Source organism: Lycium ferocissimum, chromosome 6 (genome assembly GCF_029784015.1).
Source record: "Lycium ferocissimum isolate CSIRO_LF1 chromosome 6, AGI_CSIRO_Lferr_CH_V1, whole genome shotgun sequence".
NCBI lineage: Eukaryota > Viridiplantae > Streptophyta > Magnoliopsida > Solanales > Solanaceae > Lycium > Lycium ferocissimum.
The window spans coordinates 18,634,067-18,651,114 of NC_081347.1; the positions used below are offsets into that span (position 1 = coordinate 18,634,067).

General features: G+C 34.8%; 2 protein-coding genes across 3 annotated transcripts; both read right to left on the reverse strand.

The window, feature by feature from the left end:
• Positions 1–306: 306 nt before the first annotated feature.
• LOC132059462 (uncharacterized) lies at positions 307–5,306 on the reverse strand. The gene is made up of 5 exons (XM_059452083.1): positions 4,967–5,306; positions 2,004–2,044; positions 787–855; positions 644–703; positions 307–568 (listed from the first exon to the last, which is right to left on the reverse strand). Exons 1-5 carry the CDS (start codon positions 5,082–5,084, stop codon positions 491–493), a joined length of 366 nt encoding a protein of 121 aa, XP_059308066.1. The 5' UTR covers positions 5,085–5,306; the 3' UTR covers positions 307–490.
• Positions 5,307–8,880: 3,574 nt separating this feature from the next.
• On the reverse strand, positions 8,881–16,652 carry LOC132059463 (photosynthetic NDH subunit of lumenal location 4, chloroplastic). Of its 2 annotated transcripts, none has more exons than XM_059452084.1 (6): positions 16,276–16,651; positions 14,591–14,683; positions 13,574–13,634; positions 13,408–13,476; positions 12,791–12,906; positions 8,881–9,210 (listed from the first exon to the last, which is right to left on the reverse strand). In XM_059452084.1, exons 1-5 carry the CDS (start codon positions 16,573–16,575, stop codon positions 12,824–12,826), a joined length of 606 nt encoding a protein of 201 aa, XP_059308067.1. In that variant the 5' UTR covers positions 16,576–16,651; the 3' UTR covers positions 8,881–9,210; positions 12,791–12,823. The 2 variants fall into 2 exon arrangements, with proteins under 2 accessions (XP_059308067.1, XP_059308068.1); XM_059452085.1 differs by having other exon boundaries at positions 9,133–10,148; positions 16,276–16,652.
• Between the last annotated feature and the right edge of the window lie 396 nt (positions 16,653–17,048).

Below are 17,048 nucleotides of genomic sequence, written 5' to 3' on the forward strand. Positions count from 1 at the left end.
ATGCCAACAATAGAGAAGACTCCATTACCACCACAGATAATTTGATTTTATTTTCTTTAGTGGTATGCCTATGCACGGAGCAAAGCAATAATTCAACACCAATCGGCGCACAAAGGCCCAAATAACGAGCAACAAGATGCAGCAAACAATCAGGTTTTAGGTGTACCATGGATGCAAGACAAGTAGAGTGAGGGCGATTTTTGAAGCTTTGCCGAGAGCAATCTCATAGAAGAATTCTATGCATGTCATTTAGCTTTGGTTCGTAATTACTTCCTCATATTCTTGCTGCAAATTAACCTAAAAGGATTATATTGGCCACAACAATAAAATCCTATTTCCAGAACTCCTAGATAATGTAGGAGTTTTACATTTGTTTCCATGCATACAGATACAAGCAATAACACTGTAAGAGCTCTCTAACAAAATTCGAAGGACCAGCAGACACTAAAATCAGCTCTCGTTCACCATGGAAACATGCAGAACTGTGTTTTCATGAGTTCTCAGTTTGCTTATTTCCACAAACAAGGCATGTATAGAAGATAGTTTGCCCTTCATCAGCAGATCTAATCTGTTCAGAGAAGCAACAAGTGTTAGAATAGGACAACATGAACTGCGATATGAACAAACGCAAAGGAAGATTTACCTGTCTGGCTACATATGACATGCCTAAATGCTGACAACCTTTACATTTTGCATTATAATCCTGTAAACCATAAGAACAGCCACTTTAACAAAAGAACGTGTAAACACAAGGGCACGTTATTGGATACTACAAACTGCACTAACCATTTGCTTTAGTTCCTTCTCTTCTTCAAGATCATCAAATGAAGATATGCCCAATTCCCTTCTAATAGCCTACAAAAACAATTATTATATGCTCAGAAAAAACATGTCACCACAAAAATGACAAAGAACATAGACAATCTTCCTGTTATTCAGAATACTTCCAAGGCAGTTGTATATAAAAAATACTCTAAAGCCCAATATAGTTTTGTTCTATGTATTTTGCATTCTTTATCCTCCTATCCTCCTATCCTCCATTTTCACCATTTTCCATTCTTCTATATCAGATATAAAGTTTATTCTTCTTCCACGCAATGATAAAGAAAGTTAACTTGCATTTTCGGAGGCTACTTGGAGTATGCACACAATTTCATTGACTAAAGCATAATTTTCTAATATACTAAACCTTTAAGGATAACACAACTGTAGAAAATGAGATTATTTGAGTGAGAAGAGAGATCCAGAGGGGATGCCATATGTAAAACATCTGCATAACAGCTACGAATGCAAGCACACAAGCATGTTGGAGTTCTACTAATTCGTTTTTTGGTCAAGTAACCACTTGTGTAGATTATCATTCTCCCTATACTCACCCGGTCACTCCTTCCCCGCACTCCCCACTGAAATAGGCCACAAATACCTTCAGTGCCGTTTTTGTTATAACAGGGTGAATTCTTAAAATAAGCAATGGGTGAACTAAAACAATCCGCAACTCTGACTGCTTAGAAGTTCAGAATTTCCGTGAATCCACACATAAAAACACCAACCATGGCACAAATCCCAAACTAGCTGGAGTTAGCTATATCAATCCTCAACATCAATTCTGCTCCCACATATGACACCTCAAATCCATTGGGAAAATATGCTAGGATGCTAGGAAATACACTCTCCTGATCTGCTAGCAATTATTCAGCAGGTGAACTTCAAAACCTCCTTTCTTTAACAACCCTTTTACAATTTAAGGTCTTTCCATCAATTTCCAGGGAATTCCATGCTGTTCAACGAGTCAAAATGCCAAGAAACTAGAAGAGAAGTAATGTTACGTAGCTTATCATTCACTACTACAAACTGCTAATGCATAACACATGTGAAATGATCCATTCCTCAAAGTGGAGCAGCATCATTTTTATGTAGGAAGTGTCCAGAACCATTATTATATATTACTAGGATACAAAATGGGCTTCATGAGCTGAAAGTCAATACATGCATTTAATGCATACCTCAGCAGAAATGGTATACTGTATCTCGTTTTCAGCAATCTCTGGAAAAACCAAACAAGAGAAACAAACATCATCAATAGTAGATATTTAATTTCGGTGAAAAGAAACAGAAAACATAAGGTGAGTCAGTTTTTTTAGATGAAAAACATACAATGAGTCAATCTCACAAATTCTTCATTTCGAAGAAATATCCAGATGATTTATTATCATTATGAAAACATTATTCAACACATTGTATCTTTCTAGAAGTTCACATGTAGTCTCTATCTATAGGGCATATGTCAACTTAAAATTAGAAGAGTCAAATAAGATGTTATTCAACAAGTGTGCTATATGTCAATAATCAATTTATAGATGACATTGTCGTCATTTCAATTAGTTGCCCTATTCTCCTCTTATTCCACGTGGGCTGCAGCCACCACATAGATACGTGGCTTTAATGCCAACTATCAATCCATATCTCTGTTAATTCCACATACAACTTTCATGCGTCTCTCCTCTTGGTTTGTTCTTCTCATCTTGTTCCTGCGATTTTTAGGTATATCTCTGTTAATCTTTCTGTTCGCGTCCAATTTTAAGTTTGTTCTTGCGATTTTCATGCTAGTTTACTTCAATTTCCAGCAAAATCTTACTCTTCTTTCCTTTCAATGTGTGTGATGCTTAACTTACAGAGAAAAGAATGAGCAAGAACAGGGAAAAAGCATCATACACACATTGAAAGGAAAGAAGAGTAAGTTGCTGGAAATTGAAGTAGCTAACATGAAAATCATAAGAACAGTCTGAGAAGAACAAACCGAGATGCTCGAAAATTGGAGTGAACAGAATAGATTAACAGAGATTTATTTAAGAATCGCAGGAACAATCTCAGAGGAACAAACCAAGAGGAGAGACGCTTGAAAATTATGTGTGAACAGAAGGGATTAACAGAGATATGGATCGATAGTTGGCATGAAAGCCACATATAACTATGTGGTGGCTGCAAGCAAAACCACGTGGAATAAGAGGGGAATAGGGCAACTAATTGAAATGACGAAAATGTCAACTATAAATTGATTATTAACATAAAGCACACATGTCGAACACCGTCTTGTCTGACTTTTCTAATACAGCTAAAACATGGTTTCCTGAACAAAAATGGCAGCCAATTCTAGTTCTTATTGGAAAAAGAAACGAAAAAAGAAAGTTACATTATCTAGAAAGTAGCTTCCTGTCATTGACTCATCTACCAGTTAATTCAGTTAAATAGCTATAGAAGGTGACTAATCTCAACTTCCGAGCCGTTCTGCCCTTGGAAGAAACAAAATAGCTGATCAGAACCTATCCAGGCAAACTAACCGTAAGTTTTACAATTAGATTCACTATATTAACGGGTAACAATTTGCAGACAGCTGTACGAGCTAAAGGGCAGCCTGGTGCACTAAGCTCCCGCTATGCGCGGAGTCTGGGGAAGGGCCGGACCACAAGGGTCTATTGTACGCAACCTTACCCTGCATTTCTGCAAGAGGCTGTTTCCACGGCTCGAACTCGTGGCCTCCTGGTCAAATGGTAGCAGCTTTACCAGTTACGCCAAGGCTCCCCTTCAGCTGTACGAGCTGAAATAGAAAATAAAAAAGAACCTTGGACAAAACCATTTTACCCTAAAGATATCAAGTTCATTGTATTGGCCTCTCTAAAGAAATCCTCACACCATAGACAAAATAACATGCTTTTGACGAGTACAAAAGAGATTCCTGAGTGGCTCAGGTATTAGAGTAACAAAATGGAGCTCCTAGGTTTTGATTGACGCTACAACATTCTGTATGAGCCCATCTACTCCATCTGTGTTGGATAGGTTTACTTGGCACCTATTTCTTGTGGACTATAAAAGTTATTTGATGGAATTAGTCAAAGTGTGGCACAAGCTAACCTGCACACAACCATCCATTTGGTGGATTTACATGGTAAGGGAGTTTAACAGAATTTCCTTCAAGGAAAATTTTCAGTTTTCACAGGAGTAAACTACACGATTAAAAATATGTGTGTCTGGGCAGGGCGGATGCACGTTATCCAAGCGGTGTCAGGCGACACTGCTTCGTCGGAAACTTTTATTGAATACACATATAAGCAATTTACAAAACAGATATATACATTTACATGACGCTCCTTGACAGTAGTCGCTGTGCAGCCTGATAACCTGAGGTTCGCTGTTCGAAACTCGTTGTGTGCGTATTTTGCATAATTTTTTACGAGTTTTTGTGAAAAAGATATAGCCTATAACCCTGAGGGCTTAAACGGATTCGATCCCGGTCCTCCTAAGGGCTTCAAAGGGATTAAACCAGTACATCATTCGCTGTTTTGTGATAACTAATGATACCAAAGTTAATTAAAAGTTTCAAAAAACATTACTCCTCCTTTCCCCCAAAAAGAGAATTACTCCTCCTTCATTGCTGGTAGTGAAAAAAATATTGGGTTCGATTGATTGAACTCGTAACACTAAGACTACATCCACCACTGGTTATAGTAATTTGTCGATCACTTCTTTAAATGTCGACACCGCTTACAGAAAATCCTGTGTATGCCACTGTGTCTGGGTGTATATATGTTATTTAACACCCTTGATACAAGAAATGGATTAGCATTGCTTCTTTGCCTTGAACAGACTGGGCTGCCACTGTCATTTAATAGATGCTATTAACAATTTCTCAGGTTCGATATACCTTTTTATTTTTTTAGGATAAAGGCAGGTTAAATTTTATTAATGAAGTACCAAGCTGGTTTGATATACAATTGTGCTTTTCCTCAGAGTGAAGGACAAAAAGGATTTACGCTAAAACAACGTCTACTAGTTCAATTCAGCACAACAGTTTGAGAGTACCATGCCTTTAATATGGACTAACTAAAAAAAAAAAAAAAAAAAAAAAAAAAGGTGCAAGAAAGTTAAAGGAAACATTCTCTTAGTTTAAGAAAGAGATAAAAGGGCAAACCTTTGACGCGTTTCTTGAATTTGCAATGGAGACAGTGAGCATATTTGGGGGAATCAAAAGTAAGCATAGTTCCACACATTTCACAGAACATAAAATCCCTTTGTCTACAGTATGCCATTTATTATGCAAAATCGAATGGTAAAGATAGCCAACTGAATGCAGAATTAAGTTTCTTAGGGATTATTCCTATTTGCTTTCTCTTCAGACAGTAGAGCAATTCAGTTCAGCTGAGGCGACCCTAGGGTTTAGGGTTTATCACAAAAGCTAATGATGAAAAAGGAACCGAAAATTCCATGCGACTCGCCTCAATTATCTATTTTTGGTAAATTACATTAAGCACCTCTATAATGAGTTAAACACTTGCGCTCTTTATAATTACTTTGCGCTCTTTATAATTACTACTCCCTGTGTCCCAATTTATTTAGGGAAAATGATAAAATTTGTTCTCCAAGTATGGTTTATAGTTTAAATTTATCCTCCGTCAAAGTTTGGGATCAAATTTACCCTCTCCATTAGGATACTTGATAAATTTGCCCTTATATGGATGGAAGTCTGACTTGAATTCTATAACACAAAAAAATTAGTCACGTCGGATCTACATATGCTCCACATAGACTCCCAATCCCAATTCTGTTTTGAAAAAAAAAAAAAAATGCCCCTGCAACATTTGTTTTGCTATAGTGACGGTTTCTTCATGAACTCTTCGGAGCATTTCTGAACAGAGGAAAACATTTTTTCTCAGAATATATTCCTAAACGTATACCGAAAGCAAGATTAGAAAAGCTATGATCCTGCAAAAGTGATAACAAGACAACAAAATAAATTTGTGCAGTTCAGCTTTAAAAATCCATTTTCAGTTCTGTTGAATAGTTTTTGAGAGGTTCTGACAAGGAGGCGATAATAATGAGTTAAGTTAGCTCCGTCGAAGATCACCTAAGATAGATGTCATGTTCAAGAAATTTTTGTTGGTCAGATAAATTCTATGTTTCTGGAGAGAACAACGAATCCTTGGTCGTATTAAACATTTATTGTTGCTGCTGCAGAATTTTTCTTACTTGCCTCTTATTTTATCACATACATTACGTGTGCACCTCAATGCGATTAAAACTCCGGCTTTTCACATTACTAAATGGTGCCTTAGTGTCAGCAGTAGTCTAGACAGGTTAAGCGAATTGGGAAACGGGTTAAAAAGAGAATTGGGTTTGAGAGTCTACGTGGAGCTTATGTGGATCTGACGTGGGTAATTTTTTTGTGTTGTGGAATCCAAATCAGACTTCCATCCATATAAAGGCAAATTTATCAAGTATCCTAACGGAAAGGGCAAATTTGATCCCAAACTTTGACGGAGAATGCAAATTTGATCCCAAACTTTGATAGAGGGCAAATTCAAACTATAAACCATACTTGGAGGGTAAATTTGACTCTTTTCCCATTTATTTATATGATACATTTCGGATTTCGACAGCCAACCAAATTTTTCTTTGATGGATTTGTTTTATATGCCTTTTAACTATTTTAAATTTTTTAATTATTACTCTCTCTGTTTCAATTTATGTGAACCTATTTCCTTATTAATCCGTGTCAAAAAAAATAACCTCATTCTATATTTGGAAACAATTTAACTTTATGCAATGATTTATAGCCACACAAAATATATATGTGACTCGTTTAACACCACAAGTTTAAAAGTTTAACACCACAAGTTTAAAAGTCTTTTCTACTTTCTTAAACTCCGTGGCCAATCATATGGGTTCACATAAACTGAAATGGAGGCAGTATGGTTTATACTTTTTTTTTTTTTTTTTTATTGATGTAGTTTCTAATTATATGAATTTTATTTAAAAAAAAAAAAAAAAAAACTTAAAGCTTCTATATCCAAATGCACAATCAAAATTTAGAAATTTGAATCATGAAATTTCAATTGCAGCACATAAATTGGACAGAGGGAGTAGTAATAAACGAAAATGTCCAAATATGTCCTTAAAGTATTGGAAATTGACTAGATATGCTCTTCGTTAATAGTTTAGCTCACATATGTCTTTATCATTTAGTAATTGGTCAAAATATGCTCTTAATTACCCCTAATTGATTTAATCAGCTGATTAATAAGCAAAAAATATCCAATTATGCCCTTAAAGTATGCAAAATTGAGCAGATATATCCCTCGCTAATACTTTAATATTTTTTTCGCATATACAGATTTAGCATTTCTTTTGTACTTGTGTTTATGTAATGACTAAAGACAAACACCAATTTCTAAGCCTAAATTTAAATAGTTTAGCTTAAGTTAATGTTGTAATTTTTCACATACTAATGATGTAAATAATATATCGACGTAATAGACGTTCATATCTTCGATGATGAGAATTATGATTTATAAATATATATTTTCTCTTCAGTTTCATGAGGTTCTTTTTTTCACATAATTGATTCTTGTATTCTCTACACTACACTTGTATCCTAAATTAAGGATGAGATAACTGTTATAAAAGCAATGGAGTTTGCGTTAAAATTTTAACTAAAGTGTCTAAATTAATAATTTTCTAAAATAACACCAATCTCGAAGAATCAATTTTCTCAACGGAGCACTAGGTTAGAAGGGGGTTGTCAACAAAAGAACTATTATTTTTTAACTTGGTTAAGAATTTGATTGAATATCTCATTCATGGCTATTATTAACGAAGGTCATTCTGCTCTGTTCCACATATTTTAAGGGTATATTTGATCCTTCTGGTTTATTATCAGCTGGTTAGGTTAATTGAAAATTTCAATAAAAGTATGAGTATATTTGGATCAATTATTGAATTGAAGAACATATATGAGCTAAACTATTAATCAAAGATATATCTGCTCAATTTCAAGTACTTCAGGAATATATTTAGACATTTTCTGTACTGAAAAAAGAAGAAGACTTTTTCTGTACTAAAAAAGAAGGTAAAAGACAAAAAGAATCCACTTTTATGTCACATTGCGGTAAACTAAAAGAGACTTCGCTCTTCTGGCGTATACTTCCTGAACTGCTCTAGCTCTGAACAAAAGTACCAACTTTAACCTGAAAAAAAAAGTCAAAACTTGGTGGATAATTACTCCCCAAAAAATATGTATTTACATTCACTGTTATCACATACAAATTCACCTCAATTGTTATCACTAACCGTAGTCAAGTAAGGGATGTAGTTTGGCGTAAACACCAGGCGGATGTAATTTTTCAGTTCAAAGATATAATAGGATATAAAATATTAGGATAAGTACATAGATTGATGCCATTGGATGCACTTGGCACTACTAGACCAAGTCACATGACGATGATTCACAACTACATAAGCAGATTGATCTCAAGATTCAGAAACATTACACAAAGGCGTAGTTCGATTGGTATAGTAGTTGGTGCATGTACCTCACGCTAGATGCCAAAGGATATGCTTGAAACCATCAACACAGTCATTCAAAATAGAGGATGTGGTCACCTTCATATGCATTATTGAGCTATGACATCAAATAATTCCATAATTCAGCTAGTTTCAACCTAGGATCCTCCTTCAACATTGACATAATTTGCTTAAGATAGTGACGGTGAAAAGAGGTGAGGACTTAGCGGTCAATGAAATTGGTGAAAATCCGAGAATCTAGGGTTCAAATTATTATAGAAATGATTTCTTCCCATCTAACTCTTGGAGTTGTCCAATACTCGTCCTGATGGGAGGTAACATGTAACCGGTTAAAGAGTCGAGATGGTGCACAAGTTGGTCCAGACACCATTGTTATTAGAATGTTATGAGAAAAATAAAGGAAAAGAGGCTCAATGGAATGTCCCAGACTCTTTTTGCTTCATGTTGCATTGTGGAGGGTGAACTATAGTACATGATGCTTAATTACGCGCCTGTAAGCACTCTGCGCACAGACAAGCAGGGGAGTGCTGATAAACAAGGGTGTAACATTTGAGTCCAAGAGTATACAACACAAAATATACATGGAATAATTATACAAGATTTTCAAGTATTGTGAACATGAAACCCTACTTTGCATTTATTTTAATCAAGTATTACAGTCGATTATACACAATGTTAGGAACTTAAATTATCAGCTCAAAAATGATCCCAGGAAGTTGGCACCTGCAAGCACTCCTCACCATTAGGCCATTTGCGTCTTGTATGGTGAAAGCCATGTAATTCTTGACTTAATTTTATTCAAGAAACTGTCACCTTTTGCTCTATATCTTCATTCCAAAGAATTCCGGGCGGATCCTATGTCAAGAGATCAACGTTATGTCAGTATATAAAACAAGGCCCACATCACTAAAGAAATGAGAAGTCAATTTTTTCTACATAAGATCTTCAAGTGATAGCTATGCAACCTGCATGGCATTGAAACTTGTTACCCTCTAAGCCTACAGATTTCAAGTAGCTCAAAACAAATATGTCATACCAAAACACTCAGAAGAATGAGTGCTTGCTAAGCCATTCCTGTGAAAAGTGTTCCTAATCACGAGCTACAATATGAACACGGTTGATTTACCGGTATATATTTTCCATACATGCTGCCTTGATCTAACCAATTATGGTGCCAAAAGTTAGGAACTCAAAGATTTCTATCCAAAGAAGAACTTTCAGCACCACAGCATAAAGCAATAATAGGCAAAAGACACTGTAGAACAGCTTTTGACAAACTTTATAATTCTATATCTGAATTCATGGAGTATTATAGTTATCTTTTGGTAAGTATCTAATCTGAATTCATTCTTTACCTCAATAAAGTTAATGACCATATTAGAGGTCAAAAATTCTTGAAATATCACCAGAACCCATACATAAAATCATTGCATGGATTCATCTTCTCTAGGAACAGCATCTGAAATGGAGTCATTGGAATGTCACCAAATGTAAAGCAAGCCTATGCAGTTGGCAAAGCCAGAAAATGAGGAAAGAGACAAAGAAGACCATTCCCCTTTGCATCATCTGGAGCATTGTTAGTAGCCCCACATCGTTTGTGGGATGTGCAATTGACGCAAAGTGTTAAATATCCTTAAGTGTGTTAGAAATTATTGAGATTAGGATTTAGTTAGAGGCGTATTAAGGACACTGTCTTCAAGGATTTTTTGCTCCCAAAATTACCTATATTTCTTCGAGCAATTTACTGCCTCCATCTTTCTTTTTTGCTCCTGAACAACCAATAGGCTCTAGATCTGAACAAAAAGAAAACTTCACTACAACAATCTAATGTGTCCAATTTCACCACATGAAAACTCACATCATATTGCGTCTAAAACATCAATTCATTAAAATCATCAAAACAATATCATTGTTCTAGAAATCAACTAGACTTGGCTACTTTGTCACACTTTTGATACTTTCAATCCCCAATTGTTGCTTGTAAAGTGGGTCATGCTATTAGAAAGCATGAAACTATATTTTCTCCTTCTACCAAAAATGATTTCTTGTATTCTCAATCGAAAGGGTGACAAAATAACCAAGTTCAATTGATTTCTACAAAAAATATTATGGGTTTCAATGAACAAGTAACAAGATGCGAGTTTTCATGTGGCGAAATTGGACAAGTTAGATTGTAGTGAAGTATTTCCTTTTCGTTCGAATCTAAAGCCAATTGGTTGTTTGGGAGCAACAGAGAAGGATGGAGGTGTTAAATTGCTCGCACAAATATAATTATGCGCGTATCCTCAAGATTCAATAAGCTCTTCCAATTATAACCTGGAAACAAAAACAGCACATTTCAAGAGGAAAAAAATTAATTTTAGAACGAGTAGGAAAACAGAAAGGGAGTTAGAAAAATCCTATATATTGTTCACTAGAGTGTCATGTATATATAGGTGTTGCTCCAACGGCTAGTTTGGCTTCATCAAATGTAAGATAAAACAATCTCCTAAATAACGAGTAGATATTAAAAATAGTATTTTAAAGTTTTTCTAAATCAATAATGAACATTTCTTTTGAGATGCCACTAATTTTTCCAACATCAAGAGCATATGCGGATCCCAGATTCGAACATTATGACTTGAATTCGAAATTTTTACCGCAATCAATTTAATTTACTGGGAAAAAGGATATTATTTATACTTATTCTGCTATGCATCATGTGGAGTATAGTTAGTAATCCCACATCGTTGTGGGATGCGCAGTTGGACTCTTTATATGGCCTTGGGCAATCCTCATCTCATGAGCTAGCTTTTGGAGTTGAGTTAGGCCCAATGTCCATTTTCTTCATGTTGTCAACGCCAGGTCCATCCCAATTCTTGATTTATCTGATGTTGGGCTCCCATATTATGTTGTACACGCTCCAGTTGATAAGCCTGACCCCGGGGGGGTTAGTAGTCCACTCTATTTGTGGGATGGGCAATTTGACTCTATATATGGTTTTGCTAGCTTTTGGGGTCGAGTTAGGCCCATTGTTCATTTTCTTAACAAGTACTTGGCTTGCAAACCACAGATACTTTGAGGGAACGGAAAGAATGTATCCAGAGTTTAAAAATAAGGTTTATTGCTGATTTTGCTACTGATATTACATTACTGCTGGACCACTTGGAATCTTCTTTGAAGGGTTCCTTAGTAATATTTTTTACTTAGCTTAGTACTAGCTTGGTACTGAGTTTATTCATAAACTTACCTTTTACTGATAAAAACGGAAGTGGCAAACAGGAACTATAACAGATTATTCTACTCTTCCAGTGAACTCATTTACAGACTACTTATTTAGTAAATTGTACTATATTCCATTCTTTAAAAAATGTCACAAAGCCAGCCGGAGTTCAGGAGAAAGAATATTTATTTTGAGTCATCCTGAGTCCATTTATTAGAATGAAACAAGTTACTTAAAACCTGCATAAACAAATCTTTGTGGAGATGTGTTTTGCAAGGTGTTGGGAACAGCTTCATTCGATAGGTCCTAACAACCTTTGCGACCTGTTTCTTGTTTATCCATTTGATACTCACTTACTCTCCAGGTGAATACCTATGTTGAATATCTGGTTTTTGCTCTCTCTCTCTCTCTCTCTCTCTCTCTAGGCACAGTAATTAAGAAAGCTACCAGTCTGCTAGAAATCAGCAACAATAACTCACTTTTCTGTTTCTATCTTCTCTTTTTCCATATGTGCAATTAACTTTTGCTTAATTCATCTATTATAAACATAGTATGATACACCACTGGACAAATCATGATCAGGAATTATTTAGCAATGACATGTTGGTAGATGAAAAATAACTTATATGTCTCACGAAGTTCCACAAAAAAGAAAGAGAAAAAGTTGACTACTACTTTCTCTGTCCCAGACTCCTAGTTAATGGAGCTACTTCTTTTTCCCTTATTCCCAAGCTACTTGAGCTTCTTTGGATGAAATCCCTAATATGATAATTCTAACAAAAAATGTGAATTTACAAATCCCGCCTATGTGCAAGCATAACAGGTCACAAGCTGAGATAAAACAGGAGATGTACGTAGGATGATGGTTAGCATAAAAATAGTCAAACTAATTAGAGGAGTCATTCAGTCGACCCCAACTTGTTTGGGAATTAGGCTCAGGTCATATATAAATTTAAGCTAACACTATCTTTTTTTATGTAGATACAGACAAAATAATTACATCTTCAGATTCTTTTACAATCTTTAACTAGATGTGATATTTCTTTGATACTCCAGTTTATATACAGTCTTACTATCATCCTGAATCTCCTCTAGGTAAGTCTCATATGGTAACACATAATAGGGTCATCCCGATTGGAACGTAAGGAGGAGTACAGAAGTAAATGTGACACCGTGATATAACAAAGCAAGTAAGGAAAAAACCTAAAATCACAAGGTGGCTTAGGAACTCACTAGTTGTGCTTGAGCTTCAGATTTCTCATCATATCACAATTTCCTGTTTCCCGAGTAGAGTTCAACGAATTTGATGTCATATATAAGTGTTGCATTTCCAGGAATATTGCAGTCCCCTACACAAGTAAAGAACAGAATCATTATTACTGTGTAAACAAATGTTATCCCAAAACACTGTAAATTTTTTGTATTACAGAGATGAAAAAGGTTAGATGAGTAACACAATGAAACTGGATATATGAGTTCTTCACAGCCTCCCAAGGCCAATGGTAGCTAGACCATGTAAATGAGGAATATACATTGATTAAGATTACTAAGATAAATTGCATAGCTATTCACATCCACCCTTTCAGAACATAGTAACCAGAGTTGTTTAAGATGCTACTTGCAATTAAGTGTTTTTTTCCCCAACAAAAATGCAAAATTTCTTCTCCAGTAGTTTTGATATATTCTGAGGTCAACAGTAAAACAAAGGAAAACAATATTGCAACTCATTTCTGCTAGCTTGTTTCCAGAGCATGAAGATAAGAATAGGCTTTATCATCTGATGTCGCAAGCTGATATTTGTCTTAAGGAACCAAACAATATAATGCATTTAAAACGTATCACAAACACACCTGAAAAGCAGCCTGCTGGTTCTGGTCCATATGCCAAATGTGGAGGAATCTGAAGCTTACGTTTTCCACCTATGTATTAAAACTTCTAAAGTGAACAATACTGGGAATATCAAAAGGCGAACAAGCAAAACGTCCATAGGAGGCTCTTGTTAGCTCTAAATCTTACCAACTAGCATTGGTGGTACCCCTTCACCTCCCAAGATTCCCTGATCTAATCCCTTGATCACCTGTCAACAACAAGCTCCGGAGTTCACGAATTGTAGATGAGATGTTGCAAAAATTGAACTATATTCTTCATTTAGTTTCTCATTTATGTTTCTTGTTCATGTATTCCTTCTATATGAGCCTCAGATATATCAGCACATCATTTCTGTCGTCCTTTGGTCAATAAGAAAACGAGGTGATCCATGTTACATGGAAATAAACTTATTTCGTTCTACTCCATTTCATATCCCAAAACATGGTTGTCTCCTTTCTGCAAGCTTCTCTTATTCTTCATCCCTTTTCCTTCTCTTTTGTATGGATAAGAGATCCCTTTTTTTTTTTTAATGAGTATGCATAATTGTATAAAAGACCACGGTAGAAAAAACAGTGAACGAGGAGCGCAGGCGAATATGAAAGATGTTAATACATATCCATAGGGTAAGACTTACCTAACAAAGCCTAGAAGTCTAGTAAAGTTGGACGATGGTAGTCCTTGACAGGGACTCGCTTTTGTAAAGTAAGAGATTGTATCAAAATTATAAATATTTTCAAATTCCAGCATTTTTTTAAAACTGGTAACTATTGTATATACAAATTCCAGCATTTAAGAAAGTCAAGAAAACAGTGGAATGAGAATCGATGATACTTAGTGGATGATAATGCCCTAACAGTTGCTTAATTCAATGACAGTGTCTTTTACATTGTTCTCTTTATCTATCTTTACAAACTGCTAACATATTTAGTTTTGTAAGTATAGACATGCGTCCAGCTTGATACATTTTTTATGATGCTATCTTTTGATGCATATAGTGTATTCAACTATAGATATACGAAAACCTTTTCAACTGTCTATCTGATAGGTAAGCAGTCCTAATTTTATAATCTGGGACAGACAAACAAAGCAGAAGCTAATACACTGTCACACTTTATACCACCAGTTACAACAATTTACATCTGATCCCGACATGGAAAAGAATACCTTGCCCATGCCGAGGCGCATTGTCAGGGCTCGACCACGTTTATAGCTGCTGTCAAAAACTATACCATCCGCAAACCTCGCAGTATAGTGAATCTGCATGAATAGGATACTTAACAAACCATTCTCAAGTTCAAGAAAAAAAAAAAATAGATGTAGATAACTAGATATTCAAGTTCTAAATTTTCTTTCTCCATGTAACTAATAGAGGCAGTGTTATGTCCTCATGGGGAAAAATAAAGCAAACAATGACTCTTTCTTCCTCCTCCTTTCAATGTCGACTTTGAGCACAAAATACTAAGGATGCAATCCTCTTATAACTTCAGTTTATCTTTCTCATTATTATCCTCTGTTCTATGAACAATAGAAGATAAATTCAACTCTTTTTCCTTTTCTTTACCCATTTTATTCTTGGATTCAAGTTATATGCACTACAGGTTTCTTAAACTATCAGTCTAATTTAACATGTGATCACAGATCAATTATCATTTTTACCAAGTTATTGATTAATCTTATCATAAAAATTTACAGATAATTACCTTACAGGTAACCTGATTGTATAATTATTTTTTACACAGTCGCATAATACTTTACTCTCTGTTTTCTTTAATCAAGTCTTATCTGTTCTTTTTGACTTGTCAAAAGGACATTGGAACCACATTGTTTCGAATTTCACTTTCACAAGTATCATGCCAGAAAAAAGAAAACAATATTCAAAATATATCTGTACATTGTTGGCAATATTTCAAAAAGATTCTAACAAAATATTGTACTAATATTTTTTTCTTTTGTTATTCGAACCATAATAAATACAACCTTAGGACCTCAGAGAAGAAACTTATTAGGATAATCAAGATATCAGAGACCACATTCTCTGAATCATTAACTCTTGAAAGCAAAATGTCAATTTGAAATAAGGACTATGACAATAAACGAACTTCAGCAACAATTGTACAAGAATTCCAACTATATGCATAAACACAAACACGTGAAAATAATACTCCCTCCGTCCCAATTTATGTGATAGTTCCAAAAAGAATGACACCCTTATATAAGGGAAAATTACAGTCCAATGCATTTGGGTGATCTAGTTTAGAAAATATGACCAAATGTATAGGTTTTGTATATTTATACGCATAATATACATAAAATATACATACTCTGTACATATATATTACATATACATATAGTATACATCATTGTATATTTCGCCCATATTGATAAATAAGTTTGGCCGAAATGTACATATTCGTAAGTTTCCCTTTATATATTTAATACTGTAACAATTTAACTTAAAATTCTCCATTTTACCCTTAATGAAGCCATACAAATATCTATTATTTATTTTGGACCACAAGTTTTAAAAGCCCTTTACTAATTTTTAAACCCGTACCCTTAATACACTCCCTCTTGTTCAAAATAAGTGTACATTTAGCCTCTAGCACACCCTTTACGAAAATACCGACTCCTAGGTAAAAGAAAAATGATAATTTAACTAAACTACCCTTAATTAAATACTATTAACTAACAATTAATACATAATTTCTTGATCACATAAAAACTCACTTATCTACATAGGAGTAAATTTGGAAACAACTACTTCCTTAAGTGGACACTTATTTAATAAAAACGTTAAGTGGACACTTATTTAAGCTTCAATAAATGAAACGAGTGACATAGAAACTTACATTAACAAGCTGATTATATGGAGCTTCTTGACCAGACCCAACAGCAATATCACAATACCCAAGTCCAGAGCGAACATAATTAAACTCACAAGTAGGCTCAGCAGTAGTAGCATAATATTCAATTCTTGTAGCATCAGCATTCAAAGGTGTTGAAGTAACTATTGAAGCAGCCAAAATTCCAACACCAACTTGGAATATTTGCTTCTTGTTAATAAAAGGAGTTAAAGAAGCCTTGAAAGTGGGTTTTGGTGTTAAGGTTTGAAGTTTAGGTGATGTAAAGTGTAATGAACAGACTGCCATTCTTTTGGTTTGTTGGTGTTTCTTGATTGCTATCTGATTAATGTGGAGTTTGTGGGTTGTATTTTGGATACATGAGCAATGGTTGTTTTTTTAAGTAGAGGTGAAGGTGATCATGCCTTTTTGGGGCCCATTTTTGGCACACATGTGGATTATTTGATTTTCCCCATTTTTCTTTATTGATTTTAAGAAAATAAAATACTACTCCCTTCATTTCAAAATAAGTAGGCATTTGGCCATAAAAATCAAATATTTTTCACTTTATTTGGAATTTTGAAGTTGGAAGTCAAGTTGGAGTTGTGTTTGGCTATAGTTGTTGCAAAGAATATTTGGTTGTTTGAATGTACTGGAAGTGAAAAAAGTAAAAATGGGGTTTTAGGTGTTTTCCAAATTTAAAAGTACAACTTTAAGTTGTATTTGAAATTTTCATGGCCAAACTCTGATTTTTAAATAAAGTGAAAAAAAATTCGGAAAAA

Excerpts from the sequence above, each read along its gene's own strand:
- LOC132059462 (XM_059452083.1), bottom strand. The coding sequence starts at position 5,084 with ATGGCATACTGTAGACAAAGGGATTTTATGTTCTGTGAAATGTGTGGA. Across the intron at positions 2,045-4,966 it reads ATTCAAGAAACGCGTCAAAG|AGATTGCTGAAAACGAGATA; the intron begins GTTTGCCCTTTT and ends TGGTTTTTCCAG. Across the intron at positions 569-643 it reads TGTCATATGTAGCCAGACAG|ATTAGATCTGCTGATGAAGG; the intron begins GTAAATCTTCCT and ends TTCTCTGAACAG.
- LOC132059463 (XM_059452084.1), bottom strand. The coding sequence starts at position 16,575 with ATGGCAGTCTGTTCATTACACTTTACATCACCTAAACTTCAAACCTTA. Across the intron at positions 14,684-16,275 it reads CATATAATCAGCTTGTTAAT|ATTCACTATACTGCGAGGTT; the intron begins GTAAGTTTCTAT and ends CTATTCATGCAG. Across the intron at positions 13,477-13,573 it reads GGTACCACCAATGCTAGTTG|GTGGAAAACGTAAGCTTCAG; the intron begins GTAAGATTTAGA and ends TTTAATACATAG.